General features: G+C 38.2%; 1 protein-coding gene, 1 long non-coding RNA gene and 1 pseudogene across 2 annotated transcripts; 2 read left to right on the forward strand and 1 right to left on the reverse strand.

The window, feature by feature from the left end:
* Positions 1-284: 284 nt before the first annotated feature.
* Positions 285-8,258, reverse strand: LOC147576959 (uncharacterized). Its single transcript, XR_015241341.1, has 3 exons — positions 7,145-8,258; positions 6,784-6,876; positions 285-615 (listed from the first exon to the last, which is right to left on the reverse strand). It is a non-coding gene; the product is annotated as an uncharacterized LOC147576959 (long non-coding RNA).
* A 1,904-nt stretch (positions 8,259-10,162) lies between these two features.
* Positions 10,163-13,623, forward strand: LOC147576960 (NXPE family member 1 pseudogene; annotated as a pseudogene).
* Positions 13,624-20,323: 6,700 nt separating this feature from the next.
* LOC112865865 (NXPE family member 1-like) lies at positions 20,324-20,980 on the forward strand. The gene is given in 3 exon segments (XM_086676440.1): positions 20,324-20,464; positions 20,466-20,772; positions 20,775-20,980. Coding segments are annotated over 3 exon segments (585 nt in total). The 3' UTR covers positions 20,912-20,980.
* Positions 20,981-26,514: the final 5,534 nt, after the last annotated feature.

Here is a 26,514-nt window from a genome sequence, read left to right on the forward strand (position 1 = left end):
CCTTCACATAATGCAAGTCTCAATTTCTAAAGGTTAAAATTGTTCAGCATATGCTTTCTGATATAGTGAAATTAGACCAGAAATCAAAAACTGTAAGTAGAAAGGGGCACCTGGGTGTCTCAGTCAATTAAGTGTCCAACTTCGGCTCAGGTCATGATCTCACTCACAGTTGATAGGTTTGAGCCCCACATCCAGCTCTGTGATGACAGCTGAGAGCGTGGAGGGTGCTTCAGATTCTGTGTCTCCCCAACTCGCGATCTCGCTCAAAAATAAACATTTAAAAAAAAAACTTTAAGTAGAAAGCCATCAACAGTTTGAGAACTAAATACATCAAGAGAAATACATAGAATTTTAAAGTTATTTAAGGGAAAATTAACAAATTTATAATATTAAGCCAACCTATTTTTCAAAGTGTTAGAGTTTTTCACTCAGGTCTTTTCAAAATGCCTCCATCAAGTTCAGAACTTACCTTCTATTATATTGTTTTGGTGATTATTACTGGTATAGGTAAGTGCTATTGATTTTTGCAAGTTTATTTTGTATCCAGTTCCTTACTGACTCTCTTAATGCACATAATTTGCTATGTTTGGTCTTCTTTGTGGACAATCACAACATCTGCAAAAATAAGGACAGTTTCCTTTTTCCCTTAAAATTCTCATACCTCTGATTTTTTGTTTTATTCAGGGCTTCTAAAATTGCTAACCTCTTTGTCTTCTTCTGACCTCAAAACGAAGGTATTTAGGGCCGAGTGGGTGGGTCAGTCGGTTAAGTGTCCAACTTGGGCTCAGGTCATGATAACACAGTAATGTAATTGGAGCCCCACATCAAGCTGGGGGTTGGCAGCTCAGAGCCTGCTTCAGATTCCGTGTCTCCCTCTCTCTTCCCCTACCCCACTCACACTCTGTCTCTCAAAAATAAACATTATTTTGGGGCGCCTGGGTGGCGCAGTCGGTTAAGCGTCCGACTTCAGCCAGGTCACGATCTCGCGGTCCGGGAGTTCGAGCACCGCGTCGTGCTCTGGGCTGATGGCTCGGAGCCTGGAGCCTGTTTCCGATTCTGTGTCTCCCTCTCTCTCTGCCCCTCCCCCGTTCATGCTCTGTCTCTCTCTGTCCCCAAAAAAATAAATAAAAAACGTTGAAAAAAAAATTTAAAAAAAAAACACATTATTTTTAATTTTTTAAAAGTATTTAACTTTTTAAATTGAATTTTAATGTTACATTAGTTTCGAAATACAGCAAATGTTGTTTTGGCAACTGTACTCCTAATTTGAGAACAGTAAAAAACATGAAATGTTTGTCTTTAAACCACTAAGAATAAATTACACTGTAAGATCTTTCTCTCTGGGGCCATTTGTTAATCCTAAATTAATACATAATTGACCATGATGAATAAACACACATACACACTCAGGCTACATCTGTATCTACATTGATAGATATAAAAGAATCTTAAAGCCATGTTCAACATATTCAGAAGGGAAGGAAATAGGCCTATATTTTTCTTATATTGTGCTTGTGAAGTCTTAGCATAAAACCTATTTCTAACTCATAATATTAATTGGACAATTTTTTCTCATTATGTAACCTAGGGATATCTGCACCCACTGATAAAACAATCTCAGCCTGTGACTTCTAGAAGTGCGGAAAATGGTAACATGTTTATCATTATCACAATTACATTATTATTATTGTGATTATTATTTGTGTGTATTGAATGGTTATTCTCTATCCAATTTTTCTATTCCCTTTTGTGCAAATTAAGGTTTGTAAAATTTTCCAGAAGTACATGAAAAGATTCTTGTTTGGGGTTTTATTTATTTGCATCTCTATTTCTTCACTGATCTTATCAGAGGTTGACTCTTGGGTTCCTTTAAGCTTTATTTTTTATAACATCTCATCTCCTTGGGTTTTTGTTTGTTTGTTTGTTTTTGTCCCTTTTGGTTTGCTCTACTGTTTTCTACCAGCCACAAGGATTTTATTGATTGTTGCTGGGGTGCAGTGGAGACATATTTTGGTTAAGCTTTATGTGTGTTAACTTTTTTTTCTTCTGGTTTGTTATTAGTGTACAGAAATGTAAAGATTTATGTAACTGTCTGCCCTGCAACTTTAATGAATTCATTTATTCTGTTTGGGCTTCTTTTTTTTTCACAGGGTCTATTTCCTCTACACAGTCATATGTCATCTGGAATTAGTTAAGGTTTTACTTCTTCCTTACCAATTTGGATGTATTTTATTTCTTTTTCTTTTCTGATTGTTGATGCTAGAACTTCCAATAGAAGTGGTGAAAGTGGGGGCGCCTGGGTGGCGCAGTCGGTTAAGCGTCCGACTTCGGCCAGGTCACGATCTCGCGGTCCGTGAGTTCGAGCCCTGCGTCGGGCTCTGGGCTGATGGCTCAGAGCCTGGAGCCTGCTTCCGATTCTGTGTCTCCCTCTCTCTCTGCCCCTCCCCCGTTCATGCTCTGTCTCTCTCTGTCCCAAAAATAAATAAACGTTGAAAAAAAAAAATTTATGAAAAAAAGAAGTGGTGAAAGTGGACAGGTGTGTCTTGTTCCAGATCTTAGAGGAAAAGCTTTCACGTTTTTACCACTGATGATGATGTTAGATGTGGGTGTGTCATATATGACCTTCATTATGTTGAGGTACGTACTCTCGACCTCCACCTAGTTGAGAGTTCTTATTGTGAACACAAGTTGAATTTTGTCAAATGCTTTTTCTCCATCTGTTGAGATCATATAATTTTTAATGTTTTTGTTGTTGCTAATGTGGTATATTACATGGATCAATTTTGGATGTTAACTCATCCTTGCATCCCTGGAGTAAATCCAACTTGTTCATGGTGAATGATGCTTTTAATATACTACTGGACTCAGTTACTTGCTGAGAATTTTGGCATCTATGTTTATTAGGGAGATTATGTAGTTTGGCGGATTTTTTTTTATAGTGTCTTTAGCTGTGGTATCAGAGAATAAATTTGGCATCACAGAATAAATTTGGAAAATTCCTTCCTCTTTAAGTTTGTGGAACATTTTGTAAAGAATAAGTATTAACCCTTCTTAAAATATTTGGTAGCATTAGTCTGTGAAGCCATCTGGTCTGGGACTTTTGGGGAGATTTTTGGATTACTGATTCAATTCTGTTACTAGTAACCAGTCTGTTCTGATTGTCTATTTCTTCCGGATTGAGTCTTGGAAAATTTTATTTTTCTAGAAATTTTTCCATTTATTCCAGTTTCTCAGCATGTAGTTTTTCATAGTAGTCCTTTAGAGTCCTCTTTTTCCCTGATGAATCTGGCCAATGGTTTATCTTCTTGAATTTACTGAGAATTACTTTGTAGCCTAACATGTGATCTATCCTAGAGAATTGTTCCATATGCATTTGAAAACTGTACTCTGCTGTGTGGGGATTGGAATGTTTTGTATATAATTGTTAAGTGTATCTGGTCTAATGTGTCATTCAAAGTCAGTGTTGTTTTTAATTGACTTGCTGCCTTGATGATCTATCCATTGATGCTGGGGTGTTATAGTACCTGACTATTGTTGTATTCTGGTCAATTTCTCCTTTTATGTCTGTAATATCACTTTATATATTTAGGTGAGTCCATGTTTGGTGCATAAATATTTACAACTATTTATACTCTTGTTGAATTGATCCCTTTATCATTAGGTAATTTTCTTCTACCTCTTGTTACAGTCTTTGTTTTAAAGTCTATTTTGTCTATTAATATTGCTACCCTGACTTTTTGTTTCCATTTGCCTCCAATATATTTTTCCATTCCTTCACTTTCTTTCTGTATGTCTTTAAGACTGAAATGAGCTTCTTGTAGGCAGCATATAAATGGGTCTTTGGGTTTTGGTTTTTATTTTTTAATCTCTTTAGTCTCCCTTTGTCTTTTGATTGGAACATTTAGTCCATTTACATTAGTTACTGATAGGTATGAACTTCCTGCTTTTTTGTTAATTGTCATCTCGTTATTTTTGTAGCTCTTCTCTGGTCCTTCTCTTGCTTCCTTCCCTTGTGATTTGAAGGCTTTATTATTATGGATTCCTTTTTCTTTATTCTATATCTATTAGAAGCTTTTATGTTTATAATATAGTTCATATATAGCCCCTAAGTGTATAGCAATCCATTTTAAGTGGATGGCCACTTAAAATGTGTTCCAACTTAAAAGCACTATATTTTTCTATGTCTCTGAAAGTTTAATATATATTTCACATCTTATTTTCTGTAGCTCTTAGCTAGTTATTATGGATATTTCATGCTATCAACATTCATATGTTATTGATCTATCTTCATTATGTTTCCTTTTGCCAGTGAAATAGTTTTGTCATAATTTTCTTACTGTACTTATGGCCCTTTATTTTCCCCTTTGAAAAGTGTCATTACTAATTCTTGTAAGGTCAGTTTAATGGTGATAAACTTTCCTACAATTCTGAATCATTTTGCTGGTTAGAGTATTTTTGCTTGTAGGTATTTTCATCATGTTGAATATACCAGGTCAGTCTAGTCGGGTCTGAAACATTTCTGTTGAATCCCTTCTAGGGCTCTCTGTAAGCAGTTTGTTGTTTTGCTCTTTTTAAGATCTCCCTTCACCTTTTTTTGTTTTTTGACACTTTAATTATTATGTGTCTTTGTGTGGACATCTTTGTGTTCATCTTGTTGAGTTTTCTGGTCCTTAATATCTGTTTCATTGCCCAGGTTTTCAAGTAAATTATATGCCCCTCTCTTTCTCCAGAGGGGTCTGTAATGTGAATGCTACTATACTTGATGCTGTCCCAGTTCCCTGAACCTATTCCCATTGTTTTCTTTTTGTTATTCAGCTTGGGCAATTTCCTGTCTTCTATATCACTGATCCATTCTTCATCCTCTAATCTGTTGATTCCTTCTACTGTATTTTTGTTTCAGTTGTTATTCTATTCTGCTCTGATGGGTTGGGTTTTTATTTATACTAACTTTCTCACTCGAGTTCTGTGAGCATCTTTTTGACGGTTATTTTGAATTCTTTCTCAGGTAGATTACCTCAGTTGTTTGTTTGAAGCCATTTCGTCTGCCTCTCTGTATTAGGTAGGTCAGCTCTATTTCCTGTTCTTGAAAGTAGCAGCCTTCTGTAGAAAATGTCCTGGGAGGCTCAGAAGTTTCTGATCACCAGGGGTGACTCCTGCATGGGCCCTCGTGTTGTAATTCAGCAACTATTGGGGGGTGGCTGCCAGCCAGCCCCCTAGGCAACCAATCTAGCCCACCAGCATGCCCGGCTCCTTTCCCCCACCACTATGGCAGGAGTTATTATGAAGGGACACCTGCAGTGGGGGGCAGCTTCGGTGATGTTGATCTGCACAAAAATACCAGGGTGGGGTGAGAACTAGTAGCAAGGTAGATGGAAAGTGCCTGAACTGCCTCCTGCAAGGCTAGGCTGAAGGAAGGCAAGAAAAATGGCACCCCCTGATACTCCAAAAAAAGCTCCTACAGAATTCTGCCCCTCCAGCACACGCCCTAAAATTAGTTAGTGAGCCTCCTTCACATATAATCCAGACATGTTTCAAAGTGCTGCTTCTGTGCAAGAGATAGAGTGTGTGCTTGTCCTTTAAAAGAGGAGTCTTTATTTCCTATAGCCCCCTCAGGATCTGCCAAAGCCAGACATTATGGGTGCTTCTCTTTTTAGTGAAAGCTTTCCAGGGCTGTGGGCACCTAATGTGGAGCTTGATCCCCTTGTTCTTCAGGGAGTAACTGCACACCTGTGATATTTCTACTGCAAGGGGTCACCACATTGGGAGTTTGGTTCACGACCACCTCCCTCCCCCTCCTATTCTTGTCAACGTGACCTTCTCTTTATACCTTCAGTTGTGGAGATCTATTCTGCCAGTCACAGGTCATTTTCAGACTGAGTTGCATTATATGTAGTTATTGTCTCAGTGTGTCCCTGGGAGGAAGGGAGCTCAGGATCCTCTCGCTCTGCCAGACCAATAATCTTTTAGATTCAATATATTTACCCACAACTGTTCAAGCCTTCCATAAAATATGGAAGTTAAAATATATACCGCAGAGAATACTGATGAATAATTAATTGACTCAGGTGCATTTACTCTTCCTTTACTTATACAACTCATATCCTGCCATAACTAAGTTCTGTTAGTTCTACCTCAATCTAGTGTTTTTTACCTATGTCTAATAGTCTTTTACTGGTCAAGAGGAGACGTGAAGAGTCTGAGCTCAATTCCTCCTGCAGACACAAGGCTGCAATGGCATACAGTACACCTCATTCTGAGAACAACCCGAAGACTGACAGGACAGCTTTTCCACAATTAAAGATACGAAGACAAAGCTACATCTAGAAAGGTACGATGGGCAGAGATGTAGTCCTGACAAAACCCTCAGTGACCAACCAGCAGGAAGGATATCACAGGGGTGGAGGTCCTCCCTGAAGGATGAGGGTTTGAAGTCCCTCATTGGGCACGCTCAGTCACAGGGATCTGCATTGGCTCAATGAGCCCCATAACATCAGGCTTTGAAAATAAGCAGGGCGTTAACTTCAGTAAGAGTGGAGGGCTATCAGAAAGAGGGATACACCCTTAAAGGGCTCAAGTACAATGAGACCACAGAGGCAGCAGTTTGAAAAGTGCCCAAGCTACACATGTAGGACATTTATAGACTAGGACATGTGCCAGGGGGCAGGAACTATCTCCAGGTACAGAAGTGCTGGCAGGTACCACTTTTCTTGCCCCTCTTGAGCCTAGCTGGCCTGACACAGGTAGGTGCCAGTTGGTCATTCGCCATCTATCCTGTGGACTTACCATTGCAGGTGTTCCTGTATAGCGACTATTACCCTGCCATGCCTTGTGGTCAACCCGGTCCAGAACCAGCACCACTCCAAAGCAAGTCTTGCCCTAGTGAGAGAAGGAGGCAGCCCTGCTTACCACCAAACCCGTGGCAAGTTGTACCCAGGACTTTCACCCAGCTGCAAACATAGGAGACACCACTGGAACATCTGGTTCTACTAAACAATAAGTACTGCACTAAAAGAAACCCCAAGATTTCTTCTCTATAGGGCCAGTAACTTTAAGACCAGGAGACATAGCTGACCTAATACATAGAGACAAACAGAGTCAGACAAAATGAGGAAAAGAATTAACAATATGGAGATAAGTGACCTACCTGATCAAGAGTTCAAAGCAATAGTCATGAAGATGACCACCATACTTGAGAGAAGAGTGGATGAGCAGCTTGAAAACTTCAGCAAGGAAGCAGAAAATATAACCAATCAGAGCTGTAAAGTACAACAACTGAAATGAAAAATATAGTACAGAGAATCAATAGCAGATAACAAGATGCAGGACAGATCAGTGATCTAAAAGAAGAAACCTCTAGGACAACATCAAGGATAATGCCATTCACATAGAAAACTTAAATAATCACTGAAAATTTCCCTACACTGGGGAATGAAACAGACATCAAGCTCCAGGATCGACAGAGAGCTCCAGTGTGAACCCAAAAAGGCCCACATCAGGACAGATACTAATTATGACATAAAAATTAAAGAGAATTTTTAAAGGAGCAAAAGAAAAGCAATTGCTTACTTGCAAGAAAACCCATTTTAAGCTTTAAGTTGATTCTTGAGCAGAAACTTTGCAGGCCAGAATGCAGTGGTATGGTATATTTGAAGTACTGAAAGGAAAAAACCTACAACCAAGTATACTGAAACCAGCAAGGTTAGCATTCAGAATTGAAGAAGACATAAAGAAGTTTCCAGATGAACAAAAGTTAGAGTGTATCACCACTAAAATGGCCATATAAGACCTATTAGACTTCTTTGAAAGGAAAAAGAGCCCATAGAGAAAAAGCAGACCAAAAATTTACAAAAATACTAATATCAATTTTATATACAGTTAGTTAAGAGATACAAAAAAGATAGGAAATATTTCATATACATGGAAGAGGGAGTAAAAACATAATTCTTTTAGAATGTGTTCAAACTTAAGCAACAGTCACCTTTACATGAAGTGCTATATGCATAGGATGTTATATATGAACATCATGGTAACCACAAATCAAACTATAAAAGAAAGGAATCACAAGGGAAGAAAGAGAAGAAAAAAGGAAAATAAAATTAATAAAATTAACAAAATGGGAACAAGCACATATATATTAAATAATTACCTTAAATGGACTGAATGTTCCAATCAAAATAGACAGACTGAATGGATTTCAAAAAGAAAACAAAAGATCCACCTATATGTTGTTTACAAGAGACCCACTTCAGACCTAAAGACACATAAAGATATTCCATGCAAATAGAAGCGGGGGGGGGGGGGAAGCCAGTGTAACTATACTTATATCAGACATAATAAACTAAGAAAAAGACTATAGCAATATACAAGGGCAATGAATAATAAGTGATAAGCAAGAGGATACAACAATTGTAAATATCTGTGCACTTACCATAGGCGCACCTGAATATATAAAAAAAATATTAACAGACATAGGGGAGAAATTGACAATAATACACTGATAGTAGGGAACTTGAACACCTCACTTACAGCAATAGAAAGATCATCCACACAGACAGTCAATAAGAAAGAGTGGCTTTAAATGATACATTAGACCAAATGAACTTAAAATATACACATAACATGCCATCCACAAATAGCAGAACACACGTTCTTTATATGCACATGAAACACTCTCCAGGATACATCACATGTAAGAACACAAATTTAAATAAATTCAAAAAGATTGATCTTTTCCAAACACAATGGTATGAAACTAGAAAAACAAGAAAACATGGATGTGAAACAACATACTACTAAACAACCAATGGGTTAATTAATGGAGAAAACAAGAAGGAACTTAAACATGAGGACACAAATAAAACTGGAAATATCATGGTCAAAAATCTTTGAGACACAAAAGCAGTTCCTAGAGGGACATATATGACAATAGAGCCATCAGAAGCAACACTTAATGGAGTCAGAAAAACTAAAAAACACACCCAAAATTAATAAAAGGAAAAAACCAATGAAATAAATACTTTAAAACAGAGTTCATTATTTGAAAAAAGAAACTGGGGATAAAAAAATGAACTCTTACCATTTGCAACAATGTGGATGGAACTACAAAGTATTATGCTAAGCAAAATAAGTCAGAGAAAGACAAATAACAGATGATTTCACTCATTTGTGGAATTTAAAAACAACAGATGAACATACGGGAAGGGAAGGAAAAATAACAGAGAGAGAGGCACACCATAAGAGTCTTTTAAATATACAGAATAAACTGAGGGTTGCTGGAGGGGAGGTGGGGGGAAGGATGGGCTAAATGAGTCATGGACATTAAAAGAGGTCACTTTTTTAATTTTTTGAGGAAACCTCAGACTGTTTTCCAGAGTGGCTGCACCAGTTTGCATTCCCATCAACATATTTGCACAAGGGTTCCCCTTTCTCTGCTGTTCCCTGAGTTGTTAATTGTAACCATTCTGACCAGTGTGAGGTGGTCAGAATTGGTTTTGATTTGTATTTGTCTGATGATGAGTGATATTAAGCATGTTTTATAGGTCTGTTTGCCATCTGGAAATGTCCATTCATGTCTTCTGCCCATCACTTAACTGGATTATTTGGGCTTTGGGGGTGTTGAGTTTGGTAAGACCTTTATAGATTTTGGTTACTAACCCTTTATCCAATGTGGCATTTGCAAATATCTTCTCCAATTCCATTGGTTGCCTTTTAGTGTTGTTCCCAGCAATTGCACTACTAGGCATTCATCCAAAGGATACAAAATACTGATTTGAAGGGGCACACTCATGCCAATGTTCATAGCAGCACTATCCAAATTATGGTAAGAGCCCAAATGTCCATCAAGTGATGGATTAAGAAGATGTAATATACGTATATACACATATATATCACACACACACAATGACAAATGATGAAAAAGAAGTCTTGCCATTTACAACAACGTGGATGGAACTGGAGGGTATTATGCTAAGCAAAATAAGTCAGAGAAAGATTATCATATGATTTCACTCATATGTGGAATTTGAGAAACTCCACAGATGAACGTGGGGGAAGGGTAGTAAGAATAAGATAAAAACAGGGAGGCAAACCATAAGACTCATAAATATAGAGAACAAACAGAGGGTTGCTGGAAGGGAGGGTGGGTTAAATGGGTGGCGGGCATTACCATGGGCACTTTTCAGGATGAGCACTAGGTATCATATGGAAGAGATCAGTCACTGGATTCTACTCCTGAAACCATATAAAGCACTTGACAAAATTCAGCATTCATTTATGATAAAAACTCTTAACAAAGTATGTGTAGAGGGAATATACCTCAACATAAAAAAGGCAGTACATGACACATCCTCAGCCAACATCATACTCAGTGATGAAAAACTAAAGCCTTTCTTCTAAGATCAGGAACAAGAAAAGGATGTCCAGCTTCATCTCTTGTGTTCAACATACTACTAGAAGTACTAGCTGCAGCAATTGGAGAAGACTAAGAAATAAATTGGTAAGGAAGATGCAAAACTGTTACTAGTTCTAGATGACATGATACCATATACCATGAAACCTAAAGATTTCAACACACTGTTAAAACTAATGAATTCATCAAAATTCAGGATACAAAATTAAGAATATAATCCCACTTAAAATTGCATTAAAAAGAATAAAAAACCTAGGAATAAATATAACCAAGTTGGTGGAAGACCTATACTTGAAAACTATAAGACCCAGAGGAAGGAAACCATGCTCATGGATTGGAGGAATATTGTTAAACTGTGCATTCTACCCAAAGCAATCTACAGGTTCCATGCAATCCTGATCACAATACCAACAGTTTCTTTTCCCACAGAACTAGAACATACAATCCTAAAATACTCATGGAATTATAAAAGTCCCCAAATTGCAAAAGCAATTTTGAAAAAGAACAAAATGAGAGCTCTCAGAATCCCAGATTTAAATATATACTACAAAGCTACAGTAGTCAAAAATATCAACACATATCAAGGGAACAGGGTAGAGATTCCAAGAATCTACACATTTATGGTCAATTAATATATGACAGAAGAGGCAAGAATATACAAAGGAGAAAACATAGTCTCTTCAATAAATAGTGTTGCAAAAACTGGACCACTTTCTTACACCATAAACTCAAAATGGAAGATCTGAAACCATAAAACACTTAAAGAATAACCTGGACCCTAACCTTAGCAACATTTTATGGACATCGCCTCAGGTAAGGGAAACACAGCAAAAATGAACTACTGGAACTATGTCAAACCAAAAGATTTTGCCCAGTGAGGGGAATTTTCAACAAAATGAAAAGGCAACCTATTCAATGGGAGATGGTGTTACCAAATGATATATCCAATAAGGTATTAATATTCAAAATATATAAAGATCTCACACAACTCAACACCAAAAATAATACTAACCTTACTTAAAAAATGGGCAGAGGACCTGAATAGTCATTTTTCAAATAAGTCATACACATGACCATCAGACACATGAAAAGATGCTCAACGTCACTCATCATCGGAGAAATGCAAATCAAAAGCACAATGAGCTATCACCTCACAGCTGTCAGAATGGCACCAAGACAAGAAATAACAAGTGTTAGCAAATATGTGGAGAAAAAGGAACTCTAGTGCACTATTGGTGGGAATATAAATGCATCCTGTAGGCAAAAACAATAGGAAGATTCCTTGAAGGTTAAAAATAGTAATACCTTGGGTCACCTGAGTGGCTCAGTCGGTTGAGCATCTGACTCGGCATAGGTCATGATCTCGCAATTTATGGGTGTGGCACTGCATCAGGCTCACGGGTGTCACTGTGGAGCTGTCTTGCCTCTCCCACCATTTGTACCCTCTCTCTCAAATAAGCTTTAAAAAAACATAGACAAGCCATCCAGTAACTGTACTTCTGGGTATTTACCTGTAGAAAATGAAAACCCTCATTCAGAAAGACATATGCACTCTTATGTTTACTGAAACATTACTTACATGAGCCAAGATATGGCTAAGTGTCCATCAATTGAAGAATGGATAAAGAAGATACAAGGTACATACAAAATAGAAGATTACTCAGCCATGAAAAAGAATCGAATATTGCCATTTGCATCAACATGGATGGAACTAGAGGATATTATGCTAAGTGAATTAAGGCAAATACCGTATGATTTCATTTATATGTGGAATCTAAAATATAAACAAATAAAGAAAAACAGAAATCGACTCAGAACTATTGGTTGCCTGAGGAGAGAGCAGAGTAGGGATAAGCATAACACATAAAGGGGATTAAGAAGTACCATCTTCCATTTATAAATAATAGTATAACAACTTTGTATAGTGACACATGGTTACATTGACTGTGGTGAACATTTTGTAATGTACAGAAATGGCAAATCGCTATGTCATATACCTGACAGAAATATAACATTGTATATCAACTAAAGTTGAAAATAAATTTTTAAGTTATTTACATGTCTTTCAAAATTATCAGTTTAAATAATACTGATGATAATAGGCAAATAAACATTACAATTCATAACTAAAATGACTTGAAGAGGTTCATTTCATTATGTCACATACCTGGTAATGTCAGCTTGGGTCTGGTCTAAACTTACCGATCTCATTCTATCAATGGAACACTTCAATGAAATCCTTATACCCTGAACTATCACTGATCCCGTTAAAGTCACCAACAGAGACTGAGCAAAGAATAAAGGGAATCAGAGAGAAACCAGACCCGCTGACCCCACCCAGATCTTTCACCCGCATGAACACCACCCCTAGTGCTGCACACAGCACAGCACCGTTCTCCACAGTGGGCGGGGGGGGGGGGGGGGGGGGTGCAGTTAGACATCCTAACGGAGGTCCTGCATCCCTTGGGATGCAGGAAGGAAATTGGTGGTGATTCCCTGAGGGCTGGGATCTGGGATGTGCTCCCCATCTCAAAAAGCAGGCACGACACGAATGGAGGCAGACTTCAACAACAGCACCTACCTTGTTAGCTTCAGTCTGTTCTGGGAAGGCCAGGTCTCCATCTCTCCTGATCATCCACCCCAGTGAAGGAGTATTCTGGAGGGCAAGGAGCCAAGGCTACGACAGGGTTATTTTCAATGGTAAATTTGTTAATGGAACTACTCATGTCTTCAATGAATTTGGCCTGACCCCAAACTCACGTATGAGCTGTGAGAGTACTCGTATACCCAAGACCAAGAAGCCTTCTACTACCTGAAACCTCAGCACACACACTGTGAGGCTCTGACTCACAGGGCCACCAGGAATTGAGAAATGTCTTATCTTGCTGTGAAGGAAAAAAGCCTTTTTGTACACATCAATATACTTTTAGATACCCGGGAAGTTCTGTGGGCAGAGCTACATTCAATTAATATTGAACACAACACTTTCAGATAGCTGTCCTACTCGATATGTGGAGTGTTTAGGAGACCCCTTTTTATGATTTCCACTCCCAAGGTTGGCATTCTCACCAAAATGTTCCTGCCCAAAGTGGAACTCGGTATTATATGTACCTGTACTTTCCCGTGAAAACACACATCCTTTACCACAGACCTAGGTCTTACAAAATATGTTCGGTGTAAAGGTATTCTGATATGTGTTTAAAATGCTATGCCAAAAAAAAGGATTCTTTGATGAAGTATGGAACGTCCATGTACGTTCATCCCCTATATCAAATTGTGTAAATTCTACCTCTTAAATATCTTTTGCATTTATCCACTTCTCTCCAAGCCTAGTGCTGCTGAGTTCAGATCATCATCATCTCATCTAGATTACTTGTCACAGCTTCCCTCCCACCAACTTTACCCTCCCTAATCCGTTGTCTATACTGCATCCTAAGTAAGCTTTCCAAAAATCCAACTTCTACTGGTCATCTCCATTTGATCTCAAGATCAGATATTCCTCAGCATGTACTGCTGAGGCTGAAGGAGTCCATACTCCCCAGGCTGCAATGTAGTGATTCTTAAAATCCCCCAAACAGTCCTCCACAAACTGGGTTGAAAGCATATTTCTCCTATCAGAGCTGCATCAAGGCCATGCCTTTCTTCCCTTACTCACAAACAGATGCTCACCTCCTGGCCTCCTGGATCTCTATTAAGCTGGAAAATTTCATTGCTTAGAATGAAGGATCAGGGTCTCTTCATAAGCCACTTTGCAAAGGGTAACTAGGTACCACCACAAATCCTTGAACTTACGGTCCAAGCCCTGAGAAAACCTGTCAGTTCCAGACTCCTTTGCTCCTTTAATAACTTCTGTAAGTTTCAAGGGCTCAGTCCATTTCCTCTTTTCATTCCTGGGAATTCACTTTTCCTAAAGTTGATGACAGACTGTAATGTTAGCTTGTCAACACCTTTCTTGGTGGTTTTCAAAGTCAAGTTTGCAGTCTTCCTCCCTTACACTTTCAAAAAATATGCTGAGAGGAAGTAAAGTATGGATAGCAAACACGAAAAAACAGCACACATTTCAGGTCTTACGTACTTTTCCAGGTGTTGATCTGTAGTCTCTGAAAGAAGTAAAAGTTCAGTTGGGTTTCTGGTCTTTCCCTTTTGTCTCTGATGGTGTACCTCACCAAATCTTTTCCTACCCACTAACCATCCTGAGGCCTAAAGTCACAGTAATGGATGAAAATGTGATCTCTTCCTTTTTCGGACTTGAACCTAAGGAGTCATCCACAGCAGAAAATTAAGTACCACTTCTATCCGTTGTACCTAGCACCTGGATCCCCGTTCCCCCTTTATCCCCTTTCTGCTTGCTATCACTTACATACACATGTACACAGGTTTGAAACAGTGAGTCAAAGGGAGGATAAGAGCTTTGAAGCAGGAAGGTAGTCTTTCATCAGCTGGAGGAAAGAAATACAATGTACATTGATTCATGCATCAGACTAAACACCACTTTCTGCCAGCCACTTTGATCGATAATAGGGAAATAGCAGATCAGAAAAATGCATTACCTTCCTTGATAAGGTTTACAATTGTCAGAAGGCAAATTTCTAGGAAAAAATGGGAGGTAAGCACAGCAAGAAACATGTATAAAGAAATAAGCAGCAACCCTGTGACAAAAGGTCTGCAGACCATGCTAAAGAGTCTGAACTCCTCAAGGAAGCGGTTGGGATTTTAAAGAGTAATGAATACAGTTACATTTGCAACTAGAAAGGGTGTTCTGGAAGTTGTGTTGAAAATTTAGGTGGGGTAAAACTGAGACAGCTTGGTTAATTAGAGGCCCACTTTAATCCAAGAAAACTATTACATGAACTTCAAAAAATGATGTGGAAATGAGAGAAGACAAGTTGCATATCAGGTAAATATTTTGAATCACAAATTTTGAGGACACACTGATTGCATGTGGCAGATGAGCAGAGTGGCCCTGGACTTGACGTGCTCTCAGACATGGAGAGAGTTTTCCAAAATGCTAATCCACATACAATGCCCAATATATGCAAAATTCACAACAATAATAGTTGTCAGTTGTAGAAAATTTTAAGTTATTTCTTACTCACAAGCAAAAGAGTTCTATTACCTGTATTGTGTGGACAGACAGAAGGCCAATTTATGATCTTATTTTTTGAAGGTCCAATGTGGCAGTTGAAATGATGAAACCTCCTAAAGTCATTGACATCTCCCAGTGTAAGTTTGCTCTGTCCTATGGTAGGTGGTGCTTGTCCTGGATCTTCCAAGAGTCATTCTTACACAGGGGGATGGTGATCAGTACCAGTCCTAGTAATCATGGATTTCCTGGAGCTCAAGTCCTAGCAGGTGTCTGTGGTATCAATCACCTTGTATTTTAAAGAGAGAAATCAGTTCAAAGAAATTATTTCCAACTCGTTTTATAGCAGATTTCATAGCCATTTTTCCTAAAGGGGAAAGTATCAATATTCTACATTCATATTTAAACATGGTAGTGCATCTCCTAGAGTTGGTGATTCTGTCTGGGGCACTGTGCAAATGTCTTTGATGGTTACCCACGGCTTCAGAGTTGGAACATTTTGGTTTGGTTGGCCGAATTCTCTGTTGGCATAACTTCCTAACCTTTAGTTTATGCACTTAGCAATTTTATATGGAGTTTCCATTTTATTAAATGGGTTTTAGTGGCAACTGTAAAGCCATGTTACTTAGAATAATGTTTATACTAGGCTTTAAAATAACTTTCTTTCAAGCTTATCTGAGTTTACCAATAACATTCATTTTGAGATTTATTTCAACTAATGATTTATTGCCTAATATTTATTCATGTATTCTGTAAATGTTTATCAAGGTTCTAATAGATATGAGGCATTATGGGCAAATGGAGAAAAATAAATGTTCAGCAAGGTTGCAGTCTGAAAGACATTCAATGTAGCAATTCTATAAAGAAAGTAAAAGGGGGGCGCCTGGGTGGCGCAGTCGGTTAAGCGTCCGACTTCAGCCAGGTCACGATCTCGCGGTCCGTGAGTTCGAGCCCCGCGTCGGGCTCTGGGCTGATGGCTCAGAGCCTGGAGCCTGTTTCCGATTCTGTGTCTCCCTCTCTCTCTGCCCCTCACCCGTTCATGCTCTGTCTCTCTCTGTCCCAAAAATAAATAAACGTTGAAAAAAAAAAAAAATTAAAGAAAGTAAAAGGTAGAGGGCGTATGTTAAAGTTTATATTTGACTTAGCCCTGAAGGATATCTGTAGACAAAGAATGAGACAAAAGAGAAAACTCATAAGGATCATGAGTAGGATTGCCAGGCTTAGCAAATAATAATCTAGGATATAATTTAGATTTGAGTAATTTTTAATTTTTTATGCATATTACATGAGATAAAGGGTAAACACTGCATGGGAAATTACTAAAAAAATTTATTGTTAAAAATAATTCAAGTTTAATTTGGTATCAATAGGCCAATGGAGTGGAAGTATTTGAGGAAATACAGCAAAGGAAGAGACTAGAAAAAAGAAACTAAATCATGGAGGTTCTCGTATACTATGCTGAGAACTTGAGGGTTCATTCAGAAGGCTTTTGAAAGCTACAAAAATCAACTAAGGAAGAAAGTGATACAATCCACTTTGTGCTTTAAAAGACCATTTCACAGATTTAACAAAATGTGTATGACCTACAGAAAAAATGTTTTAATGTTACTAAGGGATATAAAATAAGGGTGTTTTTTTTTCTTCTATTTATATAAATTTTGTTGTTGGACGGGATGATTTGATGTTGAAAAGGTGTCATAGTGGCTTAAAATAATACAAATATATCATCTTGCAGTTCTGTAGTTCAGTAGTCAAATATCTGTCTCACTGAGCTAAAATAAAAGTTGAGCAGGGCAGCATTCCTTTCTGGAGGCTGTAGGGCAGAATCAGCTTCCTCACCTTTTCCAGCTTCTAGAGGCGCCCTTGTTCCACACAGCCCCCTTCCTCCATTTTCCAGAGCTACAACAGTAGGCCAAGTCCCCCATAACATCTTTGTGATCCACTCTTCTGCCCTCCGTCTCCCACTTTTGAAGACTAATGAGATTTAGGTTGGTCCCACCTAGATCATCCAGGATTATCTCTCATCCCAAAATCCATACCTTTCATCACATTTGGAAACTCCCTTTTGCCATGGAAGGTAACACATTCACAGGTCCCAGGAATTAGAATGCAGATATGTTAGCAGAGGGGGGGATGCTAGTCTCCCTGCCGTAATCTTTAAACTATTCAACAAGTCTAATGGAATCTTAATAATTCTGGAGTAGGCTTAACAGTATATTGATAATAATGTTAAGTAAAATAAACATTAAGACTAATCATAAGAAAATTTGTCGTAGGGGCACCTAGGACCTCATTGGAACTTCAAGAGTCAGTTGAGCATCTGACTCTTGATTTTGGCTCACGTTATGATCCCAGGGTGGTGGGATAGAGCCCCACAACAGGTCTACCCTGAGCATGGAGCCTTCTTAGGAATCTATCCCCCTTTCTGTCCCTCTCCTGCTTGTACTTTCTCTAAAATAAATAAAATGAAAAAAATTTTTAATTTTAATTAAAAAAATTTGTTATATATTTGAGATAGTCTTTCAAAGCACTTAGCTTGACACATGGCAAAATGAATACTCTGACACATATATATTGTACAAGATATGGTTTACAATAATAAGCACAAAGGCTATCTTCCTACCAAAGTATGCCAGTACATTAGGATTATTAAGATTCCAGGGTTATGATCGTCAGTCATCCAGGCGCAATGCTATCAAACCTCATAGAACCCCAAACATGTCACACTGAAGTTTTGATATAATTATAGGATTATGGAAACTCTCATGAGCAAGCCTAATCACTATGACTTAACAATTCTTTCAGGTAATCCTGGAATAGCTAGTTCAGAATTTTCTAATTCTTCCACTAGCACCATTTTTCCACTTTGTCTGTAGGTTACAAACACAGTACAACCATGCTTATGAATATTCTGTGGAGACAGCCAACCAGAGACTGCAAGGCCTCTGGGGGTGCTAAGCATGCAGAGTAAAGCAAAGACTGGGTGTGGTCTTCCAGGACCCATTCTCCCTTCCCTCTGTGGTAATAAAACACTGCAATTTTAGCTAGGCCCGTGATCACCCAACTACAGGCTGTCTTCCTTGAAGCTGGTGGTAGCCATAACTAGACTTTTGACTGGATTATGAGTGGAAGTGATATGGGAAACTTCTGGGTCATGCCTTTAAAAGTAAAACACCTTGGCCTCTGCTTCCTACCGGCTGAACTCTCGATATAATGCTGAGAGATGAAAGATCCATGTTAGACGATGAGACTGAAGTCATAAGTTAAGAATAGCACCTCCATTGTGACGGTGGTATCATGGGTGCATGCATATGTTCAAACTCATTCAACTGTATACATTAAATACATGCAGCAATTTGTATGCCAAGTATATCTCAATATAGCTATAAAAAATGAAAAAGTTAAGATTATCATACCTTCTCAAAAAAAAAAAAAGTAGCAGAACAAGACAGAAAGTGTCCTTGAAAGCATGTAATGTCATATCATTGCTCAGTTAGGACTGTTTTGTGGGGGATAAATAAATGTATAGGCTTAAGTCATTATTATTTGCTTTCTAGATAATACAGAATATGATATCAGTATAGAAATGCTTTGTAACAAACCTAAAATACAAGGCATGAACTCAGTGGTGGGGGAGGGGGGCATGTACTGAGTGAAAAGGAAACAAGACACGTAAAATATCTGAGGATTTTCATTATGCCATAGCAAAACTTTCGGTGCATTGCTGCCTGCAATGCCTTGGAAAGCAGACTATGTGCCAAGAGAGCCTCTAAATCTAATGGAACTTGCTGGAAAATCTCAGAATATTGGTTTGCACTGGCTGCTGTATGTTAGTTTTTGTGAAATCCTATCTAAATATATCCATTCAAGCTACGTGTTTCATAGTGTTTGGACTTTTTAAAATGCGGACATACTGTATTTTAAGCTATTTTTTAACAAAAAAAATATTCTTATAAAAATTTCATAGAAAAAATAAGACCACTGCTTCACTAATGGAACAAAGGTAAGTAATTTGGTGCAAGGACACCAACTGTCAGATCACTAATATTCAGGTTAGAGACAAAAGCCTAAGTCACTGAAGAGTCTGCAGTGATGGCAAAACTTCAAAACTTAGCCGACAACCAGATTTGGGAGAAAACGAACAAGGAGGAGTCAAGATGACTCAAAATCTCAAAGAAATGCATAGAAGTGGCTAAAACAAAGCTGGTGATCAAAGAATAGTAGGAGGAAGGAATTAGAAAACAGGAGTATGAGAAAGAAATCAAAAAGTGAAGGACAGAGAAAGATTAGATATTTAACTTACGCCAATAAAATCACTTACCACAAGTGTCTCTGTTATTAGAGTGAAAAATTAAAAGGATAATGCCAAGTCAGAATGAAGACTCCTGTCCCTGGTGGTTATACTTCAGAAGGAAGGTGGATTACATTTTGTAACCAGATTCAGTTAAATACAATGGAGATAAATCGCTCTTTGAAAGGAACATTCATTTATCTCCTGGGAGACTTTACCTTGCATCACTGGATCGAACACTTATCCAAACTTGTAAAAAAGTATGTAATTATGTTATATTATTTTAGAAATTCAGGCTGATATTAAAGTACTATTAATGAGATCTCTATTCTCTCACTTTGATTGTCTTATTTTCAACTTCATTTCACTTTCTAGGTTTGAGCCTTTTAATTTAAAACGTTTTATTCCCATTTTCACAAGAAATGGTGTTTCTCCTTATGAATTCCAATGAAAACTTTACATTTTGATTGATATTTCACACATACGAACAGATAATCTACCCCAAAGCGTAGGATGTTCCAGTAAAAAATAATCTAGATGGATGACTATTTTAAATGATAGAATAATCATTGCCTTCAAGTTAAAATTTTATTTTTTTATAAACTTTTTTCATCTTCCTGGAACTGGAATTTTTGAGAAGCATTTATTCTTGGGTGCAGAAAGACACATTCAGATTCAGTGGCAAAAAATATAGGTACTCTTTTGTCACCCTTCAGCTCTACTCTGGAATAGATGAGGGTTATATTCCTCAGGAAACTGACGGGATATCAGATGACAAAAGCACAGCCATCGTCATCACACGTGGCCAACACTTCAGGCCCTTCCCCATTGACATTTTCATTTGCAGGGCCATGAATGCCCGAGAAGCTATTACACTACTATTCCTAAGAAGCCCAGCCACTAAAGTGATCTTTAAGACAGAAAACAGGAAGATGCACATACACACAGTCAGGTTTGGAAACTTCCGTGGTTACATTCAATATCGTACCATGAGGACATTTTCAAAGATCTCGGTGTGTATGTCACTGATGCCTGGGACATGACTATTACACAAGGCACTAATAGTGTCTACCTACATGACTATGTAATTAGAAATCAGATCAACATGTTTTTAAACTCCATTTGCTAAAGCATAAATATACAAAACCCCTAGAACCAATCTCTACAAATAATTCGATTTGTATTTCAAATAATCCATCTGGACAGGGGAAGGACATTTAAGAACAAATACAAACAATGTAGGATGCAAAGCCAAGAAAATCAGACATGAAGAATGATTATACCATCCCTGGAGATTGTCTACATGTGATATTAAATGTTCATATTCCTTAAGCAGGTTTGGGTCATACTTTCTGTTACTTGTGGCTGAAAGCATCCTAACTTGACACTCTATTAGGGTAAAAGAGAATAAACGTGTGATCGTCTTGATGGTCTAAAACATACATTATCTAACATTTTCTGTAAAGGACTAGAAAATAAATGTTTTACACTTTGTAGTCCATTCATCTCTCTCACAACTGCTCAATTCTTCCATTGTAGGGTGACAACAGCCATAGACACGTAAATGAATGAGTATGGCTATATTCCAATAAAACTTTATGACAATGAAAGCCAAATTTCGTATAGTTTTATTCTTCTTTAGATTTTCTCCCAGCTTAAAAAAAAATACAAAACCATTCTTAAACTTCCAGGGAAAATGGCAAAGTAGAAAGATCCTAGGCTCACCTTGTCCCATGGATACATCTAGGTAACACCCACATCAGTATAAATAACCCAGAAAAGGACCCAAAGACTGGCAGAACAGACTCTCCACAGCTAAATGTATAAAAGAGGCCACATCAAAGAGGGTAAGAAGGGTGGAAACACAGGAGCCAAACTCACCAATGGGAGAGGGGAAAAGAACAGACCCCACACCAGGTACCCAGGCATGGGGAACTACACTGGGAAGATGAATCTCCATATTTGGCTTTAAAAACCAAAAAGGCCTAACTTTGTGAGCTCCCTCAATCAGTGGTGTTAACACCTGGAACTTTAAAAAGCCTCAGCAGGCTCAGCTCAGGGAGAGCCAAAGGGTGACAGGAAAGGGAGTCCCTGCCTTTAAAGAGGCAGCACAACAAACAGCCCTTTTGAGATAGACAAGCAGCAGTTTGAAAAATGCCTGGGGTATACAGGAGGGAAATTTGTTTACTAAACTCAGAGTATGTGCTGAAGGGGTAGAGATCTTTGGAAGACTTCTCTAAGACAAAAGAGCTGGGAGATGCCATTCCCTCTCCCACCTCCCAGCTTAGATACACAGACATCTGCCAGAAACAGCCCAGCATGAAAACCCTCCACCTAGCTTGCTAACAGCATGCCCTATGCCCACACTCTTCTGTGGACTCACCCCCTGCAATCCAGCATCAGTGGGAGTTTTCCCAGGTGGCTGCAGATCGCCTCTTGTGGCAGAACAGGCAGGCCCTGTTGGTGCCTTGTGGTCTGCCCCTGTGTTCTCTTGTGGATCCATCTCCTCCAATGTGCCCTTGGCAGGAGTCCATCCAAAGCAGTGCTACAAACATGGCAGTGTGCAAGCAGCCCCAAGAAGGAGCTAGCACAACACCAAAGTGATTCCTGCCCCAGCAAGAGGGGAAGATAACCACACACACCTCTCCAGCTATGGACCCAGTAGTGGGCTGGGGGTAGACATCTGGTCTCACTACAGGCCCCACCCACCAACAAAAGCTTCATAGGAGGATGACACAGGAACAACACACTGCATATTGGTTCTACCTCAGCTCTGGCAAATGCCTGGTCTGACTCAACTCAAGCCCAAGGCAGCCCCAGACTGGCCCACTAATAACACAAGGAGTAAACTCTGCTTACAATGAGCAAAGAGAACAATTGCAGATAACTGGACTAAAGGCAAACATACACCAGCCCAGCAGTAAGGTACACACAACACACACAGAAACATGACTAAGTGCCAGGTTCTGGTGAACAGGGGAACACTGCACTGTTGACACTGTAGGATCTCTTTTTTATTAAGGCCACTAGTTTCAAGAGCAAGAGAATGTTGCTGACTTCCCTAACACATAGAAACAGTGAATTAGAAGAAACGAGGAGGAGCGGGGCACCTGGGTGGCTTGGTCAGTTAAGCATGTGACTTCAGCTCAGGTCATGATCTCACGGTCCGTGAGTTCGAGCCCCGCATCAGGCTCTGTGCTGACAGCTCAGAGCCTGGAGGCTGTTTCTGATTCTGTGTCTCCCTCTCTCTCTGCCCCTCCCCTGTTCATGCTCTCTGTCTCAAAAAAAAAAAAAAAAAAAAACGTTAAAAAAAAATTTAAAAAAAAAGAAGAAACGAGGTTAGGTAATATGTCTTAAATGAAAGAATAGAACAAAATCACAGCAAAACAGCTAAATAAAACAGAGATGAGCAATACACCTGATAGAGAATTTAAAGTAATGGTCATAAAGGTACTCACTGGACTTAAGAGTGGAGGATCTCAGTAAGACCTTCAACAAAGAGACGGAAAATATGAAAGAGAACCAACCAGAGTTGAAGAAGTCAATAGCTGAAATTTACAATACACTACAGGTAATAAATGGTAGAGTAAAGGAAGCAGATCATATCAGCAAGCTGGAAGACAAAATAATGGAAAGCAACCAAGCTAAACAGGAAAAAGAAAAAGAACAATAATAAATGAGAATAGGTTAAGGGAACTCTGCAACACCATCAAGCATAATAACATTTGCATTACAGGGATCCCAGATGAAGAAGAAAGAGAAAAGGGAGCAGAAAATTTATTTGAAGTAATAATAGCTCAAAACTTCCCTAAACTGGAAAAAGAAACAGACATCCAGATCCAGAAAGCACAGAGAAACCCCAAAAAATCAACCCAAGGACGTCTACACCATACAACACATAGTAATTAAAATGGCAAGAAGTCATCATAAAGAATTTTAAAAGCAGCAAAAGAAAACAGTTACATACAAGGGAAACCCCATAAGGCTATACACTGATCTTTCAGCAGAGTTTTGCAGGCCAGAAGGGAGTGACAAGATACTGTCAAAGTGCTAAAAGGAAAAAACCTGCAACCAAGAATACTCTATCCAGCAAGGCTATCATTGAAAATAAAAGGCAAGATAAAGAGGTTCCCAGACAAACAAAACTTAAAAGAATTCATCACCATTGAACCAGCCTTATTAGAAATGTTAAAGGGGGGATTCTTTGAGTGGAAAGAAAGTATCATATGCAGAAGTAAGGAAAAAAATTCACAGGTACACATGAACATAAAAGGTAGTAGATTAATCACTTATAAATCCCGTATGGAAGTTAAAGCACAAAAAGAGTACAATCAAGTACATCTGTAAAAATCAGTCATGGGATTCACAAAATAAAAGAACATAAAGTATGACACCATATACCTAAAACATGGTAGGGGGAGAGTAAAAATTCTCTCTTTTAGAGCACTTTTAGAATGGGTTCAATCATAAGTGACCATCATCCTAATATAGACTGCTATACGCACAAGATATTATATATAAACCTAATGGTGACCACAAATCAAAAAACCTGCAAAAAATAAAAAGGAATCCAAGTATGCCACTTAAAAAAGCCATCAAACCACAAGAGAGCAAGAGAAAAAAGGGGCAGAGAAAAAGTACAAAAACAACAATAAAACAAGTGACAAAATGGCAATAAGTAATACCTAACACTTATTTTTAATATAAATGGATTAAATGCTCCAATCAAAAGACATAGGGTGACTTAATAAAAAACAAGACCCATTCATGTACTGTCTACAACAGCCTAATTTCAGACCTAAAGATACATGTAGATTGAAAGTGAAGGGATGATAAAACATTTATCATGCAAATGGAAGTGAAAACAAAACCTGGGGTAACAAAACTCATATCAGACAAAAGAGACTTTAAAACAAACACTGTCAAGAGCCAAAGAAGGACATTACGTAATCATAAGAGAACAAGCCAACAAGATATAACAATTGTAAATATTTGTGCATTCAATATGAGAGCACCTAAACATATAAAGCAGCTGTTAACAAACATAAAGAAACAGGTAGTAATACAATAATAGTAGGGGAATTTAACACCTCACCTATATCAGTGGGTAGATCATCCAAACAGAAAATCAACAAGGAAACAATGGTTTTGAATTACACATTGTACTAGATGGAGCTAACATAAATATTCAGAACATTCCATCCACCCAAAACCAGCAGAATACACATTCTTTTCAAGTACACATGGAACATTCTCCAGAATAGATCACATACTGGCAAAAAAAAACCAGTCTCAACAAATTTAAAAAGACTGAAATCTTTTCATGCATAATTTCCAACCACAATGGTATGAACTAGAAATCAACTGCAAGGGAAAATCTGGAAAGAACACAAACACATGGAGGTTAAAGAACATGCTATCAACATCAATGGGTCAAAGATACAAAACAATGAATGGGTCAAAGATACAAAAATACTATTTTGAAAGAATACATGCACCCTGATGTGTACAGCAGCATTATCAACAATCACTAAATTATGGAAAGAGTCCAAATGTCCATCAACATTTGATGAATAAAGGAGAGATGTGGCATATACGTACAATGGAATATTATTACTCAGCCATCAAAAAGAATGAAATCTTGCCATTTGCAATGACATGGATGGAGCTAGAATGTATTAGGCTAAGTGAAATAAGTCAGAGAAAGACAAATACCATATGATTTCACTCATATGTGGAATTTAAGAAACAAGACAAAACAAAAACAAAAACAAAAACAAAACATGGTGGCAGAGGTGGAAAGACAGGAAAACCAAGAAACAGACTAGTAACTACAGAGAACAAACTGATGGTTACCAGAGAAGAGGTAGACAGGGGTTATGGGTTAAATAGGTAATGGGGATTAAGGAGGGCACTCGTGATGAGCACCAGGTGTTGTACTTAAGTGTTGAATCACTAAATTCTATGCCTAAAACTAATATTATACTGTATGTTAATTGATATTTACATTAAAATGTGGAATAAAAAATAGATTTTAAAATAAAATTTTTAAAAAACCAACTGATAAATGAAGAAATCAAAGAGGAAATTTTAAAAATACATGGAGGGGCCCCTGGGTGGCTCAGTCAGTTAAGCATCTGACTTTGGCTCAGGTCATGATCTTGCAGTTCATGAGTTCGAGCCCTGCATCAGGCTCTGTGCTGACAGCGCTGAGTAGGGAGCCTGCTTCGGATTCTGTGTGTGTCTCTCTCTGCCCCTCCCCCACCTCTCTCTCAAACATAAAGAAAACATTTAAAAAAATAAATAAAATTTAAAAAATAAAAATACATGGAGATAAATGAACATAAAAAGACAATGGTGTGAAATCTTTAGGATGCAGCAAGTTGTTCTAAGAGGAAGGTTATAACAATACAGGCCTACCTCAAGAAGAAAAGTCTCAAATAAAAAACCAATCCTTATACCTAAAGCTAGAAAGAGAAGAAGCAAAACCCAAAAACAGGAGAAAGAATGAAATAGCAAAGATTAAAACGCAAATGAAATAGAAATTAAAAAAAAAAAAGAACAACGAAGCCAGGAGCTTGTTCTTTGAAAAGATAAACTAATAAGCCTTAAGCCACAATCATCAAAAAAAAAGAAAGGGGCATCTGGGTGACTCGGTCAATTAAGTAAACGGCAAGGTCATGATCTCACAATTCATATGTTTGAGCCTCTCATCAAGCTCCATGCTGCTGG

The sequence above is a fragment of the Puma concolor genome, chromosome D1 (assembly GCF_028749965.1).
Source record: "Puma concolor isolate L17-30 chromosome D1, mPumCon1.1.hap2, whole genome shotgun sequence".
Classification (NCBI taxonomy): domain Eukaryota; kingdom Metazoa; phylum Chordata; class Mammalia; order Carnivora; family Felidae; genus Puma; species Puma concolor.